This window comes from Podarcis raffonei, chromosome 1 (genome assembly GCF_027172205.1).
Source record: "Podarcis raffonei isolate rPodRaf1 chromosome 1, rPodRaf1.pri, whole genome shotgun sequence".
NCBI classification, from domain to species: domain Eukaryota; kingdom Metazoa; phylum Chordata; class Lepidosauria; order Squamata; family Lacertidae; genus Podarcis; species Podarcis raffonei.
This window is the reverse complement of record NC_070602.1, coordinates 34,506,662-34,530,059: the sequence shown is the minus strand read 5'-3', so window position 1 is coordinate 34,530,059 and position 23,398 is coordinate 34,506,662. Positions and strand designations below refer to the sequence as shown.

Genomic DNA, 23,398 nt, shown 5'->3' with positions numbered 1-23,398 from the left:
GGAATCTGTCAGACAAATGTCCAAAGCACCTGTGGAAAAAGCACAGAAATCTTAATAATTAAACTTGTCTTTTGTCTTTTTAACAGTTAGTACTAATCATAGCACATTATCTTTAAAAGAGAGGGGGGGGACTGTTGATTTGATAAGCTCAGTGAAAACTAGAAATGCAAATGTTCAATCACAGGCAGACAGCCAAAATTTCAGTAATGGAGACTGAAAATTTGATTAATTTCTTTCCTATAAATCAACTCCCATGTACAGAAATAATTTTGAAATACGTTAGCCCGCAAAATTGAAAAATGTTGAAAGCTACAGAAATGGTTTCCACAAACAAGTCCTTATGCACCAAATTTAATTTTGTGCAGTGCTAATTTCCTGACATCCTAAAACTAGGTGTTGTATCAGAGTTGTTTGTGGGGATGATTATAAGTGACTCAGTGATTTAATAAAGCACTCTTAAAAGTTGCAGTAAGGACATAAGTCTTGAATTACTGGAGCAGAATAAAGGGCAGGGGGTGGCATTTTCATGGGGAGGTGATGTCAGCTGAAGAGTGGGGCAAGATGATTTTTTTGTTTGTTTGACTAAAGTATTCTTATACCACCCTCTTGAAAAACAGCTTGAGTATGTTCTGCCTAGGGACGCGGTTGGCGCTGTGGGTTAAACCACAGAGCCTAGGACTTGCCGATCAGAAGGTCGGCGGTTTGAATCCCCGTGACGGGGTGAGCTCCCGTTGCTCGGTCCCTGCTCCTGCCCAACCTAGCAGTTCAAAAGCACGTCAAAGTGCAAGTAGATAAATAGGTACCGCTCTGGCGGGAAGGTAAAAGGTGTTTCCGTGTGCTGCTCTGGTTCGCCAGAAGCAGCTTAGTCATGCTGGCCACATGACCCGGAAGCTGTACGCCGGCTCCCTTGGCCAATAAAGCGAGATGAGCACCGCAACCCCAGAGTTGGCCACGACTGGACCTAGTGGTCAGGGGTCTCTTTATCTTTACCCTATGTTCTGCCTTCATGCAGAACATACTCAAGACTATACAGCAAACAGCAGCTCATTTTAAGACGATATGATGTCTTTCTTTCTTTCTTTCTTTCTTTCTTTCTTTCTTTCTTTCTTTCTTTCTCTCTCTCTCTCTCTCTCTCTCTCTCTCACTCACACACACACCTACACACACACCTAGATAGCTCAGTCAGTAGCGCATGAGACTCTTAATCTCAGAGTCGTGGGTTCAAGCCCCATGTTGGGCAAAGGATTCCTGCATTGCAGGGGGTTGGACTAGATGACCCTCGTGGTCCCTTGCATCTCTACAATCCTATGATTCTAAGAATGTTAACAATGGGAAAGAGCTGTAGCTCAGTAGCAGAGCATCAACTTTGCATGTAAATGTCCTGGGATGAGGCCCCAGTGTCTTCAGGTAGGATTAGGAGAGCCCTTGTCTGAAACCCTGCAGAGCCACAGCTAATCAATGTAGGCAGTACTGAGGGCATGGACTAATAAATTTGAATAATAATAATAATAATTCAAAACAAAAATATTCTTACATAAGCAAAATTGTACCTTAATATGGCAGAGGCAAAAAAGATGTGATTCTATAAATGAAGGTTATGCCTTTTAGTTTATTTTCATAATTAACCTCCATTTGATATGGCAGATTACACCCTATTAGATAAGATGCTCCTATAATGTCTATAGATACCTTATAGATTAGCACAGTCTAGTCTTACCCATGTCAGTAAGAGTTGTTTGCAACTAGGCCTTTGCTTTAAGTTCCTATGAAAATAGTGTTGCCAGTGTAGTTTTTCCACCATCAATTGTAAAGGTTAAAGAGGAGGGGGAGGGAGAGAGAGAGAGAGAGAGAGAGAGAGAGAGAGAGAGCGAGCGCACTGGACAACTCTCCCCCCCCCCCAGCTTGTACTGAACAAAAGAGCTGATACACAATAAACAAACATGCATTATGGGTTGCCTTCAGTCACTTTATAGTCATATGCATTCATAAATTTTGATACAGCTGTAAGAAGCCGACTTTGATGGGACAAAGCTCACAGAAGAGCTTTAGATCATAGGAGTAACCAGAGACGAAGTTTATGTTGACAATTTATCAGCAATTCTCTGTCAAAAAAAGAAATGTTTTTAGTGTTTACCTATTAGCAGTTGCATGCAGATTATGAAATTGTGTTTTGGGGAAGAAAGCCTGCCATCTGTCTTTTCTTCGGGGTGTTTTTATCTTCTTTTTACACTTTATCAAGTTAAACTTACAAATATCTTGTTTTGCAAAGCAGAATAGAACATGTGGTGTCCATTACATGGACAAGGACAAAGCATAACAGACTCAGCAGCAATGAAAGTCACTTAAGTTAGGAATTTTAGAAGCACAGAGCAACTGATGCCTTGTGTGTACCATCCGTGAGAGTTATTCAGCTTTTCCATTCATTGCATTATCAGCTGGAAAGCTATTTCTCTCATTTCATTAGTGCTGGAAAACTAATTAATTCATTGCTCAAGAAGTGCTAAAAGGTTTCTTTAACAAGGACTATGTACGAAACAATGTCTTTTTGTTGCATGAGAAGCTGTCATGGAGAAAGGAGAAGATACATTTAATATCTCCTTTTTTTGTTCAGATATGCCAAGATTTTATCAATAATACTGGTTTTCTGCACCAGTACTCATCTCCAGGAAAACACACACTGTGTAGCTGCCTGGATGACACCTCTAAAAATATGAATGTTGATGATTCTGTTAAATTGGCAGAAACTGTGTGCACACTATCATGAGACAGGGATTTCTGAAAAGACAGTTGCCAGGCACTTCCATGTATAACCTGTGCTTGTATGGCAAGGCATTTATTGTGCTATAAAACCCATCACTGATTTTGGCCAGTTCAGATTGATTCTGCAGGAGCTGTAAGTAATGAACCCTACGGACAGAGCCAAAGGGGAAAAGCATGCCAATAAACTTTTGGCTGCATCAGTACAGGCTGTAGAGTTAATTTAACCACAGTTTCTTTTACCAGATCATGTAGCCATTGCCCTTCAAAACAGGAATATGTATCCAAAACAATGTAAAGTGCCAAAGCCCTGCCTTTTCTTAAATTTAGCTGTTGAAACAGGTGTTCAGGTGCTGTTTTTCCTCAACACCACAGAGAACTTACCAAACTTTCCCTTTGCACTAAACAACAACAGCATGGCAATTCAATGACTTATGTATTGTGTTAGTTAACAGTCATTTTGAGCAGTTTCTCAAAACTGACCTTATCTTATTCTTTTTTCCTCTTAGAGGGCCTATGACTTTTACAGTTAAAGGGAGCAGTTTTCCTTTCTCTGCCTCTCCACTGTACCTGTGAGATATCTTGTCATGCATATATTATCTAGGCACAGAGAGCCTCTGTCAATATTCCCACTGGCTTCACACGTCATTTGTAGCCTGCAATCATCAAAGCAGTTTCATTGGTCTAGTAGAGGGGTGGTTTACCTTGCCACTCTCCACTGGCGGGAGCCAAGTCTGACTCCACCCCATTTGATTTATGCTTGCTTGAGCAAGCAAATTTCCATTGCTTATAGCAGGAGCAAGATAGATTGCAATGGCTCAGTTCAGATATTACACTATGGGCTGCCACTTTGTGAATATGAATCACCCTTATGTATTCCTTTCCACAACCTCCTCCCCTCACACACTGTGATTCCTTCATTCCCTTCCTGTTAGGTGTTATGTGCACACCAGGCAGCTTTGCATAAGCCATTACTTGTCTGAGAACTAGGAATGGAAAACATGATCAAACCATGGTTTCTGTTTCCAGGGGTTTGCACATACTTTGCCCGGTCTGACAAACAATGGTTTGGCAGAACATAGAACAAAGAGGGAGATAAAAAGAATCACAGTACACAACAGGATGATAGTGTGTGTGAACCTGAGGTTTGTTTACACAGCTGAAAGCCCTGATTGGACCATTTTTGAAATCTGGCTCATGTTCTAATTTCGTATTTTATGAATTACCAGTGACCAGGTGGCAGCCAGCATGGTCTTACCTTTCAGTAATTTAGTAAATGTCTACTCAAATACAAAAAAAGCAAAAACGGTTAACATTGGTGGACTGACAATTGTTCTGAAACATCATCACTCTACTTTACTTATAATGTGATTAATTCGAGAACAAATTACTGGTAACCTCTTCTTGAGAAAAAGCATATTTTAGGTAGCATGTTAGTTAAAGAAAATTAATCTCTCTGTGCTAAATTTGCCAGCTTTGGAGTTAATTACCTTAGCACAACAATCCATTAATAAATGTTAAGGAAACAAGGGAAAGTTGGTCAAGTTTTTAAAAAATGCCTTGTTTCCAACTGCAGATATACTAGAAGTCTATCATAATTTGTTATTGGAAGATCCAAGAGTGCAAATTTTGCACTGTTTTCACTTATGCCTATATGGTTTTGTTGTGATTTTATTTTAGTAGCCATTTTAATACAGGACATCAGCATTCTGTTCCTAACAGTCCCTGTGCTAGCAAATAAGTGTTATGTGTGTGCTGATGACATAGCCCTACTGCCATACCCTCAGACACAACATTGCCCAAAACTGGGACACCATCCTCTGGGTACGCACTCCTGCACGAGTCACATGACCTGCACAAAATTACAGACTCGTAAAAAGCACTTTTAGGGTGCCCAGAGCCCAAAGTCATGGACCCCAAAAATATGTGTTTTGGGGAACCATGTGAAATTGCAGACCCAAAAATAAATGCTATTCTCAGGGCGAGATCTCAGCCTGAAATTGCATGAGAGCATGGCGCCCAAAATAGCGTCCTCTGGGAAAAGATGGGACATCCCGTTTTTTCCAGGACAGTTGATGGGTATGTATTATATGATGAACCCCAGTGAAGGGGATTCACATTGGCAGGCCTCATCCTCAACACTGGTCTGTCTGCATAGTCCCAACACATGCAAAGTGCATGTGAGTAGGCCCTGCATGCTTAATTCAGGATCCTGAGCATAGCTAGTTTTCCAGTTCTCTGTATATATGAAATGTATCTAGACTTATCTGGACAGTACAGTGAGCATGTCTCTAGGTAAGGCTACAGCCTGCTGTTGTGTTCCCACTCTGTTTCCTACACATGTTCCCTGTGCATGTATTAGCCCTTTTCAGGTGGTACTTCCATGGTTAAGGTCAACACATGACGTGAGAGACAGCAGAGATAGGTAGATTAGCTCCACCTCCTGTCACTGTTCTGATCACCTTCCAACTTCCATGACATGAAGCAGGGAGCTTCCTGGACCCATGAAGCCTCCCCCTGTGTTTTAGAACCCTGAATTCTGAAATGCAAGGGAAACCCCCATGAGCACGGAAGTTGGATTGTGATCAGAACAGAGACAGAGCTAACATGCCCCAATGCCCCATTGTCTCCCTCATATGTTTAATTTGGAATCTAATCCCTGAAGGAGGCTTATAGTTCATCTAAACAGGATTAATGCCATGCCCTCTGGTGTTTTACTCCTACATGGCAGCTAAGCTGGGCACAGGATTTTACAATGTTCTGGGAGAAGCTGCTTCTCACAAAATTGAGGTGTGATTTTTGTTCCTTAACCCGCCAAACAATGGAGACAAGTTCTCAATTTCAGCTAAGCCATGAAGTTGTAAAAATGCAGTGAAAAATATCACCAAAGGGATTATGTATTCCTACAGTCATCAGAAAATGGAGCTGTAGTATAGATCAAAACCTTGGCATTGCAACTTAGCGTGGGATTTGAAGATCTTGAGATGCAAGAATCAGTTGCTGACGCTGGGGAGCATATCAACTCAAGGCATGCATTAAGGGGGAAATGAACTGTTTAGCTTACCTATATTATTCATACAATAATATTATACAATGAGCTGTCGAGGCTTCCTATAGAATCAACAAAAAGGAGAAATTACTCATGATTTAATCCTCAGCTCTGCTCACAATTTGGTACAAACTGCTTGGAACTCACATGGCTTTTATAGTCAGCATATATGCATGGAAAACTGCCCAGAAAATCTGTTACTTCTGTATTTAATTTCAAAAGGAAAAAAGTATTAAGAATTAAATGATGACGCATGTTACAGTTAGGAAATTTGAGTTCCTTTGGTGCAGAAGTACGCAGTGTTGTGCCCTCCTGATCCCATCATGCTTGACCATTGGGAATGCTTGTTGGGAGTCCAGCAATATCAGGTTTGGAAGCTATTTAAAACTTCTACAACAGAGGCTCTAGTAGGCAGTGACTGACCAGGAAAGTGAACATGGAGCCCAGTATGCAGTGGCTGCAAAAAGGCAAATTCCATGTTTTAAGGGATCATTAGGAAAGGGATTGAGAATAAATCTGCCAATATCATGATGCCATTATACAAACTACAACCACACATTTGGAATACTTTGGAATACAAATGTTCACACATTTGGAATACTTTGTTTGGGCACCACACTTCAAAAAGGAACTGGGAAAAGTTCATCAAAATCAGCCAAAAATACCATGGAGTTAGAACTCCACCTATGTAAGGAAAAGTTACAACATTTGAGGGGTTTTTGTTCAGAACAAAGTCAAATAAGGGGGATAGATGTGTGTAAAAGTATGCTCAGTGTGAAGAAAATGGATAGATAAAAACACACACACACACACACACCCCAAATACTAGAATTTGCAGTCATCCAATGACGCTGACAGGTGGGAGACACTGAAGAGACAGAGGGAAGTAAGGTAAAGGTAAAGGGACCCTGGATCATTAGGTCCAGTTGTGGACGACTCTGGGGTTGCAGCGCTCATATCGCTTTATTGGCCGAGGGAGCCGGCGTACAGCTTCCGGGTCATGTGGCCAGCAAGACTACGCCGCTTCTGGAGATCCAGAGCAGGGCACGGAAACACTGTTTACCTTCCCGCTGAAGCGGTACCTATTTATCTCCTTGCACTTTGACGTGCTTTCGAACTGCTAGGTGGGCAGGAGCTGGCACTGAGCATCAGGAGCTCACCCCGTCACGGGGATTTGAACCACCAACCTTCTGAACGGCAAGTCCTAGGCTCTGTGGTTTAACCCACAGCGCCACCCACGTCCCTTGCACAGAAGGAAGTATTTTGTCCTTATTTGTCATTATAAAATTGCATCTGAATGCCATTTGCTGGAGGATCACAAGCGGGGAGAGCATTGTTGTGCTTAGTTCCTGCTTGCAGGTTTCCCACAGGCATCTGGTTGGCCACTGTGAGAACAGGATGGTAGACTAGTTGGGTGTGTGATCTGATGAACTCTTCTTATATTTTTAATGTCTGCAGTGGATTAGCAAAGACACAACAAACGGCATCAGCATGGCAAAACAGAAAAGGGGAGCTATCATGACAAGAGGATTTCCTTTTAAAAGTCTTACTTAAATGAAGGGACAAAAAATGTACCTAATGTAAGCTTACAATTAAGGGATCAAAAAAAGTAATTTATGGAGGAGGATTTAATGTATAAAAGTTGTATCATTAGAGTTTATTTAAATCAGTAGCCATTGCATGAGATGGCAGACTCTTTTATGGATTGGAAGCAGAGGCCAGTTTGACAGTTTATGTAAAGGAGGAGAGTAAACCATGGAGTTTTCCAAAGATCTGTTTTAGGACTGGAGTCATGTCAATTATACTTAAATGTGAGATTGAACAGCAAGATAAGACACTGGGAAAGATGGACATGGGAGTGGGAAGTAAGTTTAGGACAAACAAACAAAGTTTCACACAGGGGTTCACTTAAATAATTTGTTGCTGATAAATTTGGCCGTTAGTTTACAAGAATTATGTAGTTTCATTGGGCTAGGTCTAGCAAATAGCTACTTTCTGTGAGAGCTAAAAATCACACCTCTATATTCATGCCAATATTCATGCTGACTACCTACAAACTATCTGGAACCTGGTGACAAATAATTGGAGATAACTACCATCATAATGCCTTTTATTTGCAAGCTTCTCAGGGGCATCTCTCTGGCTGTTTCTCAGAGACAGAAAGTTGACTAGACATATTCTATGTAGGCAGTTCTTGTCTTCTTAAAATGCAGACCCACAAGGAAGCCTTAAAACTTCTTTCATTTAAGTGGTTTTGATTCAAAAGTATGTTTAAGGATGAGATGTATTGTTCCTTATGCTTAGTGGACACATGAGAAAGTCCTATTTTTTAAATAAAAAAGCACTATTGTTTTTGTGTATTGCATAATTTCCATATTGTGCAGGAAATTCCACACTATTCATTAATTTTTTTTGGTTAAACTGTTGCCGCTGGCGTGTTGCTGCATTTATCATTGGAATTTAAGCAAATGCACTAAAACAGCAAAATGAGTACATAGGACTGATTATTTCTTAATATTGAAATGTTTTATCTTCCTGTGGCACTGTGGAGTGTACAAAGTGTGCACGCTTCTAATGACATTCCTTAATAGCATTTGTACCTGCAATTAATTCTTTAATAAATTTCAGATAGCTCTCTGTGCTTTCAAGCCCAGTGAAGGATCTGTGAACACACGATGCCGTAGTATTTTTGAAATTAAATGGCTATGAGCTTGAATCAGTGCAGGATTGACGTCTACTATATATCCCATGGAAGATTTCCAAGCAAGGATGAGATATCAGTATTAAAAATAATAAAGGATAACAAACCTTTATTCCTGGTGCCTCACACAGCTCTGCCTTCCTATCCTGCTCTGTAAATAAAAGTATTAAAAGAGACTCTTGCTTTGTGCATAAGAGACTGCTTGGTAAATAGAAATTAGTACTCCATGGCAACATGGACTCCCCTTCAAGCTGGGCTCTCATAAAAAGGCAGCTCTAGCGAATCCAGAAGCCAACAGCAGAGAGTTTCAGCACAGCAGCTCAGTGTTCTGCTGGGGAGAGGAAAACAGTCATTAACCCACCTTTTAACCACTTTCTTCCATTAGAGTGTGTCGCTCATCCATTATTCCACCTCCAGCACCCTCTGCTTAACTACCCGTTGTTTAATCAATTCATCGCTCTTTAATCAGTTTAGAAAAGAACAAGTGGAAATAGCCACCCACTTACTGTTGTTGGCGACGGTGCTTGGGGGTACTTTCCTGCTGCTACTGTTGTTACAAGTGGCATGAACACACTCACAGAAGCTACAGGTTGGCACAGATGCGGCCAATTCCCTTTCCCTTAATTTGCCGCTGAAACGAGGATTGTCTCTCACAACATCAAAGTAGGAATAACGGAGAATGCCTCTAAGTATATGCCGATTGCTTCCTTCTTACCTCTTATTAACAGCAACCGGCTCACATACCCAGATGCAGGAACCAGCACATCCAGAATTATAAGTTAAGTCAGTGGACAAGCCGGAAGGCTTTGGGGCACCAAAGAGAGCAATTTCTCCCCACCAACTGGCAACCCCAACCACCAGCAGTCTAGGATCAACCCTGGGCATTATAGGTTAGGAGCAGAGGAAGCTGCCTTATACTGAAACAAACCATTGGCCCATCTGCCTTAGTACTGTCTGCACTGACTGGCAGCAGCTCTCCAGGGTTTCAGACAGGGAATCTTTCCTACTCCTACCAGGGGGTGCCAGGGATTGAACCAGGGACCTTCTGCATGCAAAGCTGGTGCTCTGTTACTAAGGTGCAACATCATAGAAAGCTGCCTTATGCTGAGTTAGACCATTGGTCCATCTGGCTCATTACAGCTGATTGGAAGTGACTCCAAGTTTCCAGCAGGAGTCCTTCTCAGCCCTAACTGGAGATGCTGAGGGTTAAATATAGGATGTTTTGCATGCATAGCAGATACTTACCCCCTAAGCTATGCCCCCCCCCCCCCGTGCAGACTTTATTGAAATGGATGTGAGCTGCACAAGAAAAAGCTCCCAATCATTTGGCTGAGGCTGGTGCAAGAGAATCTCCCAGCAGATTGTGCCCCATTCAGGGGATCTGTCTGCGACAACAGCCTTATGGTAAGACTTTCTGCACCCTTCCAACCTGAAAAGACAGAAGGACTTTCAGGTTGGGGTTGGTGGTAGATGCCCATTTCAGCAAGGGGGAAAGGGGGAGGAAGAGCATTGAGGAAGGTAGTGGAAATTGGCTACATGAAGACAAGATAGGAAGAAAGGGGGGGGGGGAGAATAGCTGAGTTAAGGCTGGACTGGACCTTGCAGAGGAAGGAGAGAGAACTGAGCTGCATGGAAGAAGCCCACAGCTTCAGTCCCAAATGGCATCAAATTTTAAATCACACAGATTTGGAGCTTTTGGGAACCTTTGGCTCAATTTTTCACCTACTGGCTCAAGATTATATCCTGCTCTCCTCTTTCTGAAGACAGATGATTATAACAAAACCCCATTAACCTCAGATCGCTTCCGGTGGAGGGTTAGCTCACCATGGTACTGCTCAACATCTGCCATTGTGCTCAGTGGAAGGCCTTTCTATGCACTGTGTTCTCTATTGTTGTCAACCTGAGAGCATCCAGCGTCCCCAGGTTTCTTCTGAGGGCTCCTCCAGATGACCTATTTATGAAATCCCCCTGATTTGCTGTCACAAACTTTACGTGGGGGTTAGGTTTTATCCGGTCTTTTCTTGAGCATTCATTCCAATTTGCTTGCAGGGTGTTTGTACATCTTCCTGTTTATCATTAGATCATTACTCACTTTTCAGTGTGTTTCCCTAACCACAAAAGATCCCTTTCTTTTTAAAAGTGAGTAGGACATTGAACTAAGGCAACAGAGCACTTTAATCCACTTCAGTTGTGCAAACCTAATTTCCTGGGATGCACTTGAATCGCTCCTGGAAAATATTGACAGCCTGGAGGCACCCTAAGCCTGAATGCAGCAAAGGTCTACTGCAAAAATGCCCAAGGTTTTTTAGTCACTTGCCTATAGGAATGGGCAGGTACATGCTTAACATTGTACAGATATCTGTCCCACTTTTTAATTTGTTTTCCCTTGGGGGCTTTTATGTTGACCTTCTGGCAGTCCCCCAGTGAGAAGTTCATCCTTCTCACTTACTCCCAGATTCCCTTAAGTTCATCTCAATTATGTGTCCTGTTTCTGCCTGCAGTTTTGGGGTAGTGGATATAGCTGTTCTCCTGTACAGCCACTGGGAAATGACAGATGAGCTCTGGTGGACACAGTTCAGGACACTTCCTTCAGTATCAGAGCAATTCTGCAATGAGACTCACTGCCAGTGCATGAAAGCCATAGCGTTGGTTGAACCACTGGGTTGGGTTGACAGATTCGTAATGTACTGGAACAAACGTGAGAAATCTACGTCTGTCTTTGCAGAAAACAGTGGCACATGTGACTTCGATTTCCCTTCCCTGTGTGTGGAAATGCATTAATAGCAGATATTTTTGTTTTATCTAGCTGTTGCTCACTGTGTTGAGAATCACCTAAGGTAATGGTGGGGCTGTGAAGGAGTACATCAAATAAAACCATAAAAAAGGTTTTATTTCTGCCTCCCATGATAGGGATGGAGATGATACTTCTGAAGAATACTTATTATTGGTTATCTTTCCATGAAGCAAGTCTGCATAGGCAAGCACACAGAAATTCTGATTTACTGATTTTCTTTTTGCCTCCCCATCTCCTGCCCTTGCCATCATCTGTGAGCTTTCCTGGTCTGGAGTGTTTCCACGCCATCTTATTTCATTTAGGGTTGTTTTTTTTCCTTAAAAAAAAAATCTGTTCTGTCCTGAAGATGATTATGCCAGCTCCACAAAGGTTTGCATTGTAACTGATAAAGCAAGACCTTTCTGTAAAGTTTATTTTCACTTTAAAAGATCTGTCGGAAACCTGGCAGCAAAAGCTGCCGCTGTGAGCCCATGAATGTCAGAGTTGATGATTGCTTCATTAGAACCCTACAAACTTCAAGAGCCAAAGGCTTTCATGTTTCTTTACATGGTATTAGGGAAAATAAGCTCAAGGCATTATTTCTTTAAATGGGATTTCAAACATTCCCTCCGGAAAATAAAGTATAACTTGTTTGAATACCAGGGAGCTTGTAGGGGAAATCTGTTTGGTCAGAGTTGTGAAAGTTGGCCTTTCTCTTGGATTTTCAGTTTGGGGCAAAAAGAAAGAAAGAAAGATAATTTGCAGAGCACACGTTACAAATTAGGTTGAAATTTGGTGAGAAACTGTCCAGAGCTTATTTAAATATTTATGGTCTCCACTTTCATAGAATGTGTCAAGGCGGCTTAGAACATACAAAATATAATAAAAACAAGTCTATAAATATCCACGAAGCATAATTAAAAGCACCGATAAAACAATAGTAGATACTGGCTGGTTAAAAAGAGAAAATCTTATTGGGGATGCCTGTCTAAACAGTACAGTTTTCAGAAGGTGTCTGAAAGAAGGCAATGATGGTTCCTGCAGAATCTCTGCAGCTAGGGGTTCCACAAGCCAGGGCCTGCTACACTAAAGGCTTGGTCCCTACTGCAGGCCAGCCAAACCTCAGGGGCATGGGGAACCACCAGAAGTGCCCCATCGGAGGTTTATCAACGATCGAAGTGGAGTATAAGCGATCACATGGTCCTTGAAATGCATGCAGCAGCAGGTCAGGGACTGACTGGATGGCAAGGAGTGGTGGGAGATTCCAGCCAGAGAACCCCGTAGGGAAGCCCCAGAGGAGGAAGGCTCAGAGCCAGGGGAGTGGCAGTGAGATGCTGAAGAGGCAACAGGCTTGAGAGAGAGAGAAGAGCCAGAGGCAGGAAGCAATTCAGACTCTGGACATGAAGCCAGGAAGGAGGGGCCAGAGAAGGAGTGTCTCCACCCCCATCGTTCAACCCAAACACTGAGGTCCAGCGCCGAGGGCCTTCTGGCGGTTCCCTCACTGCGAGAAGCAAAGTTACAGGGAACCAGGCAGAGGGCCTTTTCGGTAGTGACACCCGCCCTGTGGAATGCCCTCCCAACAGATGTCAAAGAAATAAACAACTATCTGACATTTAGAAGACATCTTAAGGCAGCCCTGTTCAGGGAAGTTTTAAATGACTGATGTTTTAATGTATTTTTAATCTTTTGTTGGAAGCCGCCCAGAGTGGCTGGGGAAACCCAGCCAGATGGGCGGGGTATAAATTATTATTATTATTATTATTATTATTATTATTATTATTATTAGAGCTTGCCTTTCCTACTGTAGTAAGCTCACCTCCCCACCCCCCTTGTTTCCAAGGTCATGTAGCCCAGTATTGTCTGCTGCAAGTATGGCAAACTTTTGACCTTCCATATGTTGTTGGACTACAACTCCCATCATCCTTGACCATTGGCCATGGTGGGCGGGGCAGGTAGGAGTTGGAGTCCAACAGCAACAGGAAGGGGACAGGTTTCCCATCCCAGGTCTACAGGCAGTGACTCTCCAGAGTCTTTTCCATCTGGTCTTTTAAACTGATCCCTTTAACTTGGGATTCTAGGGGTTGCAGCTGAGATCTTCTGCATACAAGGCAAGTGATCTGTGACTGAGCAGGGTAACTTCCTGCTGGTTTGTACCCGGTATTGCTACAGCTTCAGCGAAAGAAAAACTCTGAGGCTGTTTGATTAATATTCAGTTAAAGTAACATTTTAAAAATAACTTCTATGCTAGTCGCTCTTAATATGAATCATCTAAGCCACAACAAGAATGCCAAAGAAATCGAAGGTTCTTAATCTTTTTTACAGGCACAGGTTTCAGACCATCCCTAAGATGACACCTTAATAACCTGACATTAGACATATCAGTTCATACTTGAAAAGCAGAGAAATGCAGCAAACAGATATCCAAGTGTAAATCAGTTCATCTTGAATCCTTCCGCAAATGGGCTGCTCTGGAGGTCATATCAAAGAGATCCTTCTTCCAGCTTAAATCGGTCTATTCTAAATTGATCTCAGCCCAGTCTCATTGAATGCATTAATGTCTAGTTTTTTAAGAATATGATACACAGTGTAGAGAAATCCTACATACTCCAGTCAGACTAGTTCAGAGGACTGCAGCCATAGTCACCATCATATTTGTTGTATTTCATATCAAAAGAGCTCTTGAGAAATTCTCTTGAAATGAACATTCTAATTTCTTATTATACAACTGCTCTGTATTCACTCTGAAAACAGCTGCATAGTATTCTAAACCGTGAGTTGTAAACATTGATCTTTTTGTTATGTAGGCTTATATTAAATTGAGATACCTTTTTTCTTATTTGTTCCTACAATTGGGTTCCTGGTGTCAGTTTGTATTTGGCTGCTTGAGCATATTTTAAAGTGTTGCTCCGTCTTGTGATGTTCTTGCCAAGAGCTTTCTTCAAGCAGCCTACACTATAAGAGTTCTTGCGCCAACTACATTTTAAAAACACACACACCTAAAAACCATTTTTTCATGCCTTTTTGAGGTTCAGGTTGCACAGTGTTCACTTTAATTTTATTATATTTCTTAACCCTTCTTAAAGAACTGGTGGTCTGGAAATGCTCATTTGCTTTGGAACCTGAAAAAAAGATAAATTTATTGCTAACAGATTTGTTATTCAGATTGTCAAAGGTGTTCTATGGTATTTTAAAATAAAAAATGGCATGTGAGATTACCAACAAACACTGAAAGGAGAGTTTTAAGAGATCTGATTTGATTTGCTGCTGTGATGGTGAAGAAGAATTATTACTCTGGTCTCAGATATAGTGAGTGATATAATAAACAAAATGGTGTGAGTTATGATTCCATGGCAATACCTATCCTATTAGGTTGTCATAAATCCAGGTTTTGCTATGTGTGTTCAATTTCTGCAACACAAATTCTGTATCATTGTTTATTTTCAGAAAGTGAGGTTGTTTTGTTTTGTTTGTTGTAAATTTGATTGATAGGAAATAGGAAAGAAAGCACACATTTCAAAATGGATTAATTGTATAGCTAGTAGACGCCATTCTTCAAAGGTAAATGGAGAGCTGGTACTTATAAAAGGAGAATTAAAGCTTGAACCTGCAACCCAATCTTCAATATACTAGCCTGTCCCATGATTAGGTTCATTCAGTTGAAAAATGATAGTCTGTACAGATAAACAATCCTGCTGCAATATCACACTATAAATTCAGGATCCTGTGTGGTGTATTGAATATTGTACAGAATATGAAATGGGCACCTCCTTCTCCACCATAAAAGAAAAGAAAAAAGCATTCAGCTAGGCTTGGGCAAGTCATGTAGCCTAAGCATCTCTCATAAGCTAGCCTACCTTACAGGGTTATTGTGAAGATGACATAGGATAGCCACATGCATCGTTCCAGGAACTCTGTAGACATAGGTTGTAATACATGTGGGATAAATACTACAATTAAGTGTGATAAATGCTGCTGCTGCTGCTGCTACTAATCAAAGAACACTACCATATAGGCATATAAGTTGATTATTGGTGTTTGCAAAACCCCATGCACAGTGCCTCACACCCTGGCAATCAGCTGATCATTTGTGCTTTGAAAGCTGTGCCATTACCCATGTGGGCAAAATCAGGTCCCCTGATGTCACTGTGGGTGGCCTCACCGGCCTGTCCAGCTTGGCCCATAGATGGTGGGGAAAATCAGGAGCAGGCCTGCTGGCTGGATCCAGTTCCCCATTCCTGGTGTATGGGGAATATATAAAACAACTTGATTTGTAAATAATTCCACTTGGAACCATGAAGACATCCCGTCTGCCAAGATACGAAGGAAGCAGTCTTTTAGATAGGTGCTTGTATTAGAATTCTTCAAGTTTCGACCCTTCTAGAAGCCTCTGGGTATTGTATCTAGGGGGCATGCTGTTAAATTCATGTTCACTGAGAAAAATTATCTATTGCTCTGGTATCTGCATGTATAAGGGAAGTCTAGGGCCTCAGGACAGACAATTTCAAAGTAAATGAACTGCAGGCAGAGAAGAGCAATGTGGACCAGGATGTGTACATAGGGTAGTGATGCTTGGTGTACAAATAGGAGGATTCTGAGTACCCAAGTGTCCCTATTTTCCTCTGTGAGAAGTTGGGGAGTATGAGCTACTTGTCACCAGCAGATTAAGACAGAGCATATGGCAGGGAAAAGATATATATTTGTCCAAGAAATGGTGCTTGCTAGGATCCCCACATACATCATAAACTGTGTTTACATCCACATTCAACATCTTTCTCATTCAGTTTCTCATCAGACAAAATAAAATAAACTACAGTTTCCTCAATATGTTAGCACCAGGTGAAGATAATTGAAATTTCTTTCTAACCAGGGAATGAAGTATTTCAGCACAAAATGTGTAATATACATTTTAGTTCTGTGTGACATTATGCAGATGTTCCGTCATCTGTATAGTTACCATACATCTGCATGCATATATATATAGATTTGATTTAGCACTCTGATCAATAAAATAAAACCTCCTGGATATGTTCAGCATTGCCTTTCAATCTTCAGAGTCTGAAGCGGTGAAGTTGCCAGATCAGAACATTTATGTATCTAGCCCAGTATTGCAGCTCTGACAGACAGCCGCTGTCCAGGGATCCAGACAGAGCTAGTTCCTGTCACCTCCTGACATCCCTTTAACTGGAGATTCCAGGGATTGAGCTTGGACCCTTCTGCATGAAAGCATGTACTCTATCACTGAGCTATGGGCACATGGGAAGCCGCCTTATATTGAGTCAGTTCATTTGTCCATCTTGCTCAGTATTGTCTACACTGATTGGTAGCAACTCTCCAGGTTTTCAGGTTGCGGTCTCTCAATATTACTGGAGATGCCAGGAATGGAATCTGGGACCTTCTCTGCCATTGAACCAAAGCTTTTCCCCAAGCTATAGTCCTTCTCATAAAGTTAGTGCCCCCCCCCGTTTCCCCTCCAAATGGGCAGGCTACTTACTGGGGAAAATTTGCCAGCAACTGCACAATAAACAGAGCACTCCGTCTTTGGTTGGCTACCAGGGAAGGCACAGTGTTGGTTGACTGAAGAACCAATCCGGGAAATAGGCCATGGATCTTGCATTGTGGAATCAACAGAACTGGTTGCAGACTGTGCAGCGTGGTTATGTTTCCATTGCCTCTTTCTATCTTAGGACAATCAGGTAACATGCAGTTCAAGTTTGCCATTCCTCTTTGAAGTTTCTGATCCGATACTGTGCAGCAAAATCTAATTCAGACACCACTGAAAAAGACCAGGCAGGGTGGAAGACAGATGATATGGAAACAAATTTAAGGGACTGGAATAAGATCTAGTTTATTTGGTATGAATGAACTGACATTAGAGTCAAAGACCATCTCAGGTGTAAGCAGCTGCAGCTGAATGTGGATCTGAGTGGTCCTCAAATCAGAACCTACAAAGAAAGCACTACATTATTTGGATTCTGTTTTAAACTGTTTCCACTTGTAGTGAAATTTAATGGAATTGGCTTGGCAATGTGTGTATTACCTCAGGTTTGGGGTGCAATTCTGAGGAAGCTAAGGCTAAACTAGACATGCTTTGGAGACTGACAGTCAACCTTCCTAATATCCTTCTCTGTGGTTAAAAGCAGCCAGGGAGGAGGGGATATATTGCCCCCAGATGGGGCACTAAGTAGGGAGGGCTTAACCATGTCTAACTTTGGAAATCCCCCTCAATCTGCTTTTAGCTGGAGAGAGTAGGAAAAGACAAGAACAGCTTTTACTAAAAAGAAAAAAGATATTGGGAGATGCAGTAATGGATCTCCCATGTCACATCCAGTTTTGTCCTATGATACAATGACTCCAACAGAACTCAACGGAATCAAAGGACTCATTGGTGTAATTTAGTTCCACCGAGGCCCTTGGGGTTGAGACATGCTGGATTACGCACTAGATTTCTTTCTTGTGGAATCTGCTAGAGGAGGGCTTTCGACACTGAATAAATAAGCACTTGTTCAAAATCAAATCTGTTTGATATTAAGCAGTACGTTACAAAACACTGTTTCGAGCATATATGCAGAAGATAAGTAGGCTTTAAATATGGCATATCTTAGTGTTTTGCCCTTGGTGTTAACGCCAACTTCAAACACGTAGTAACTCTTCATATAACAATAGTTTGCATCTTGTGTTTACTACAAGATTATTTATCATGTTATTTCTAGTTAACTATTAAAAAGCAGTATATTTCCAAGCATTTACAGATTTGTATTTCCCCCCAAGAAAGCTGAATTATGATCAAATAAGACAGATAATGATAAATAAGCATATAAGTAAGCCTAGCTTGAAGGAGCAAAGTATACTATTAATGTCCCTCCTGTGAAGTTAAATCCTATTTCTTTTAGCTATTTCTTCATTAGTTAATGAGGTCTCACCAAAATGGGTTTTTAAAATGGTATTCTTGCATCCTTGCCTCTAGAAATATCTTAAAATATTCACACAGAACTTCGTCTTCTGAAGGTACACTATATATGAATTTAGGCAATAATTACCTCAGTTGCTGGGTGTCATAAACCCACAACATCCAGATAGTCATCAGTACATATATAGCTCACAATTTTCAGGCAGTTTTTAAAATGGATAATTGTAGAAAAATAGTAGTTTATATCTGGTCCTCATTGCTTGAATTATTTTTGACACTCTGTGTAGTTGATCGCTTAAGAACTTGCTAATGGAAAATGGAGCTTTTCAGCTCCTAGTCAACATTAATAACCTGCACAGATTAGTAGTTACTAACTTCTCTTGGCTCTTGCTGTGCCTTGGTAAAAATTATCAGTGGAGGAAGTGTCCATCTTCTGAAAAATCCCTATTGTAGTTGTCACTGACAGCTTCCTTGTTATCATCTCATCATAAAGGTCCTTGATTGGATGAACCACAAAGATTAAACTCTTCCTTAGAGGGGGGGGGGAGAGAAACACAGTCTCTCCAGTTAAATGCAAAGGTGTTCTCTGAGGATGAAAGAGGTATTTTAAATACAGATGATTCCTTACAATTTAACAAGGTAAAATGGCTAGTTTCTTATGCCTATGCAAACAGGACACAGCTTAAGTCCTTCCATACATTCAATGGAAAGCTGAATTAGAAATGATATGGCTATTTTCCTCGCTCACTTCAAAACAGTGTAGATTTTGAGAGTTGTAAATCATAGACAAAAAGGGTTTCCAGCTAAAAAAATGCTGACACCTGAGCTGGGGCAGGGAGCAGAACCCAGTGGAAACTAGCAAGTCAGGGCATGGGAGTCCAACAGTTTAAATAAAGGCCATTGGGCAGGGCTCATGCCAGTTGTGTCATGGATTTGTTTACCTAAGGCAGGTGTGGAGAACCTCCAGCTCTTCAGATGTGGTTGAACTACAGCTCCCATCACCCCTAGCCATTGGCCATGCTTGCAATGGAGCTGACTTATAAAAAACCAGAAATTCTAAATCAATTGCATCAAACAACAAATTCCCTCCATTAAACAAAGAGAATGAAACGGCAATGAATGACTCTTATTCATGTACCAGATATTTCTATTTCTTGCACAGTACCTGGGTGTTGGTTGTCGAACAGGCTGATCTGTTGCTGACTCATGTATCCTGTATCAGAAATGCACAAAGATATTTAAGAATGCAAAGCAGCGTCTCTGTGATATATATTGCTGGCAATTTATTTAATTATTGGTCCGTAAATTTTTCCAAATTGTGGCTATACATGTTTTATAATTTAATCCCCAAATGTTTTAAAATCAATGTTCCATTTCTTCCATCATCACTTCAAGCACCAATCTTTTTCTTACTTGCCTTCATGTTCCGGTTTGTTCTCTCTCTCTCTCTCTCTCTCTCTCTCTCTCTCTCTCTCTCTCTCTCTCTCTCTCTTGCAAACAAATAAATAAATAAGCGGACAGATAAAAAGATCAATAACCCGAGGCAGCTTGCATATTAGATTTGATAAATGTGAAGCATTTGGATATTATGTTCTTCTTCTTCTCTTCTTTCCTAGCATGAGGACATTCAGGACATGTTGACAGCCAATATTAATAAGCTTAAGACTAATACTGGCGGTGGCTAAATACAATTCTGGCAGAGTTAAGTGCTCTTTACAATAATAGCGCTGTCCTTTAAAAGGATTGCTTTCACATTTGTATCATGCATTTACTGAGATTTCCTTTTGCTGTTTGTTGTTTTGCAGGTGATTCATATAACAGGAAGGTTGCGCCTGAGAGTGTCGCTGTCCCATGGGCGGACAGTCCCTAGCCAAATCATGGGGCTTGTAGTTGTTGCTCATGCTTTGCCCCCTCCTACGATCAATGAAGTCAGAATCGACTGCCACATGTTTGTTACTCGAGTAAACATGGACCTCAATATCATTTACTGTGAAAATAGGTACAGCATTTTGGCTTTTGGTTTTGTTTTGTTTTTCCAGTGTTGCGCATCTAAACATCCCTGTTCTTCTACCACAATACACATTCTGGAGGAGGGTACTGATTTCCTGTGAGGATAATGATGCCAGCTGTACAGCTATGTAGAAAAAAAAACCCCCACCAAGTATCTTCTTTCAATCAGACGAGGGAGAACCTCATTTTGAGATTTGGAAAACTGAGTGGGAGATTGATTGACTGATGGTTGCCTAGAGAGTTAACGGAGGGAGGGATGCCAGAATTTAAATGTTGCTTTTCTGACTGCAAACTACTGTGGTAACCTCTGGATCAGCAGTTCGCACAGTGGAATACTGGTGCCCTTGGGAGTACATCAGTGAGTGCCTGAGTAAAATCATAACAGAATCTACCCTTTCCCACCCCATCTGCAGCAGCTATTCACACAACACACAGGCAGATAGGCATATTTTCCCAAGGGCAGGCAGTCATTCAAGTTTTTCTTAATTTTCTCTCAAGCCATATCCTATATTGGATCATTCTCAGATGGTTTTTCTCATCAATGAGGTAGTACACCATTTGTAAAGTTTGCAGCTGTACATCCTTTCTGTTTTTTTCGCAAGTACCGTTCATTCAAGACACTTTTAGTACTGGCGATACAATGCTGAACTATGGTTCAGTATAAACAGTTTAAGTTGTCTTTAATCCATTACAAAACATTAACCAGGTAGCTCTCTTTGCAGTGGGGCTTTACTTTAAAACACTGAAGTGCATGAGATATCACTTTTAGTCAGAACAGCTGCACCTTCTGTTGCTTGGCTGGACTTTCAAGGAATAGGCTCAGTAGGTCAGCGGAGGAACCTGTGCATGATCGTGTCATGGAAAAAAGTAATACTACAGTTGAACAGTGGGGATGTTTGCAAAGAAGCCATGGGAAAGGCGATAGTTAAGTTGGTGGTACAGGAATAGCAAGCATACACGAATTGTAGAAACGAGAAGGTAAAAAAGTAAAAACATGTTTCCCCCCAGTTTGGGCAATAGATTAGGGCTGGCTTATATGTCAAGCTACCAGGTTTATTTCTCTCCTTCCACTGTGTGAGATACATGGGTCTTTTCCGTAGTGAAATCCATGAGTTCTGGAGCTGATAAACAGTTTAGAAATCTCAACAAGAGTGATGTATGCATCACCTTTCCCTACTTCTTTGTAAGTAGAGGTACACAAGTAAAGATATTTGGAGCACAGAGAGATAAGCCCTGTTCTCATCCGTCAACACTGATTGCTTGGGAATGGCAATGGGTGGCAAAAGCAGGATCACAGCAGCATAGTCCCTGATCTACATGCATTCAATGGGTTGCTGTAACTTTGTATACGAAGTCTATAGGTTTGTCCACAAAATACGGGACTCTGATTTTTATGGGGTTCCTGAGCATATGTACAGTTTGTAGGTGTCTGTAGCTGTGGTCATGGCAAAGCCTGCAGCAGGATTCTGTTCCCTCCTCATGCAACTCATGGTCAATGAACTTAGGTAGTTGTGTGAACACAGCTGTATTCTTTCAGTCCTGCAACTAATCAGAGTTTCATGTTGACTTGAAAGACCTATTACAGAAATTCGCAAATGAATTTTATGCACATGCTACTGCACCTATCACACATCAGAAGAAGAAAAAGAATCTTGGAGATTACAATATACTGTGCTCAAGTCAGATGAGGTGTCAGTAGTACACATTGTGTAGAATGAAATTGCATGGTCAGGAGCTCTGTATGTAATGAATAGCTGACAGTGTTTCGTATCGGATTTTGTTCATGTTGGTACAGTGACATGTTAAAATGCCCTAGAGTACAGAATTAATATTTCCCAAATATTAATAACTATGCAATAATATAATGGTTTGTGCCTTTCATTTCCCCACTAGCAAAATGCCAATCAGTTTGGCAGGTGTGTTGTGGAGAAGTCCCATGCATTACAGCTTGCCTTGCAGGAATACTTCCCTCCTGTGGTCTCAGTGGAGGCCATGTCCCAGTATCAGGGTTGGGAATATTTTTGTCCCCACCATGATGCTGCCTCCAAATTCAGCATACTTACTTTTCTCTCATACAATTGGATGACTATTAGTCGCTAGGCGAGGAAATAAATGTATGTATGTTAGAAGCACAGGAATCACCTGGCCTTACCTAATGACCTCAGGTTCTGAGGAGAGCAGACTTGGACCCTAACAGTATCTAGTGATGACAGCCATTTATTTTGTTCCATGGAACACAATGGTACCAATGACATAGAAAGCTACCATATACCAGCTCAGGTTATTTTCCCCTCTAGTAGCCCAGTATTGTTGCTCTGACTGGCAATGAGGTCTCAGTCACAGGCTCCAAGGTCTCGGTCATAGGCTTCCATCACCTGTTAAGCTGATTTAACTAGGGACTAGCAACATGAAAACACGTGCTCTAACACTGAGAACACAGTGGCCCTGCCCCTTCATCTACAAACTTCTGTCCTGGCTTCCATTTCTTCGTCACGCTAGAATGATTTCCTTTATTTTCAGAGTATCTGCTCTTAAGTTTCTTATTTTGGTGACTTTCGTTTACAAGAACACCACATGGATGCTGAGCACTGAATCTTGGCAGTTTTCAAGAAAGCAATTTGCTTCTTGTAACTGGCTTCTCCACATTTGCTCCTGCTCTTGGGCTTCCCATAGGCATCAGGTTGGCCACTGTGAAACAAAGATGCTGAACTAGAGGGGCCATTGGCCTGATCCAGCCGGGCCCTTCTCATATTCTTTTGGAGAGGAATGTCCCTACCTCCTGTCCCAGCCATACTAAACCTGCAGTCTGTCATGAATGGGATTGGGGGGGGGCTGTCCAGCTTCTCCTGGTCCACATCAATTTTATGAGACTTATATTCTACCCCGTCCCATCCTGCAAAACCTGACAATTGACTGGAGACAATTTGGTCTCCATCAATCTACACAAAAGTATGTGTTATCCCCTCTGGTGGGGGAGAATAGAGGAAGCAGAGTATCATGGTTTCTCCTGCTTCCAGATGATGTAGGCAGCAGTCGTGTGTGTACACACACACACACACACACACACACACACACCACCTTTCACTTTAGTAAGTGATTTTTGCCAGATAGTGAGAACCTGCCAGGTAGTTCCCTAATTCACTGCAATATTTTTATCACACCTAGTTCTTGCTGTCTCTCAGAGTGACTATAGGGAGTAAC

The 23,398-nt window shown here is 41.5% G+C and overlaps 1 protein-coding gene across 12 annotated transcripts in view; it reads left to right on the top strand.

Annotated features, from left to right (window-relative positions):
- NPAS3 (neuronal PAS domain protein 3) overlaps positions 1-23,398 on the top strand; it is a 613,307-nt gene that overhangs the window by 567,992 nt on the left and 21,917 nt on the right. For all 12 annotated transcript variants that reach the window (XM_053380600.1, XM_053380672.1, XM_053380590.1 and 9 more), the window contains one exon: positions 19,993-20,186. In XM_053380600.1, coding sequence (XP_053236575.1) covers positions 19,993-20,186 — 194 coding nt within the window. The remainder of the gene's footprint in view (positions 1-19,992; positions 20,187-23,398) is intronic.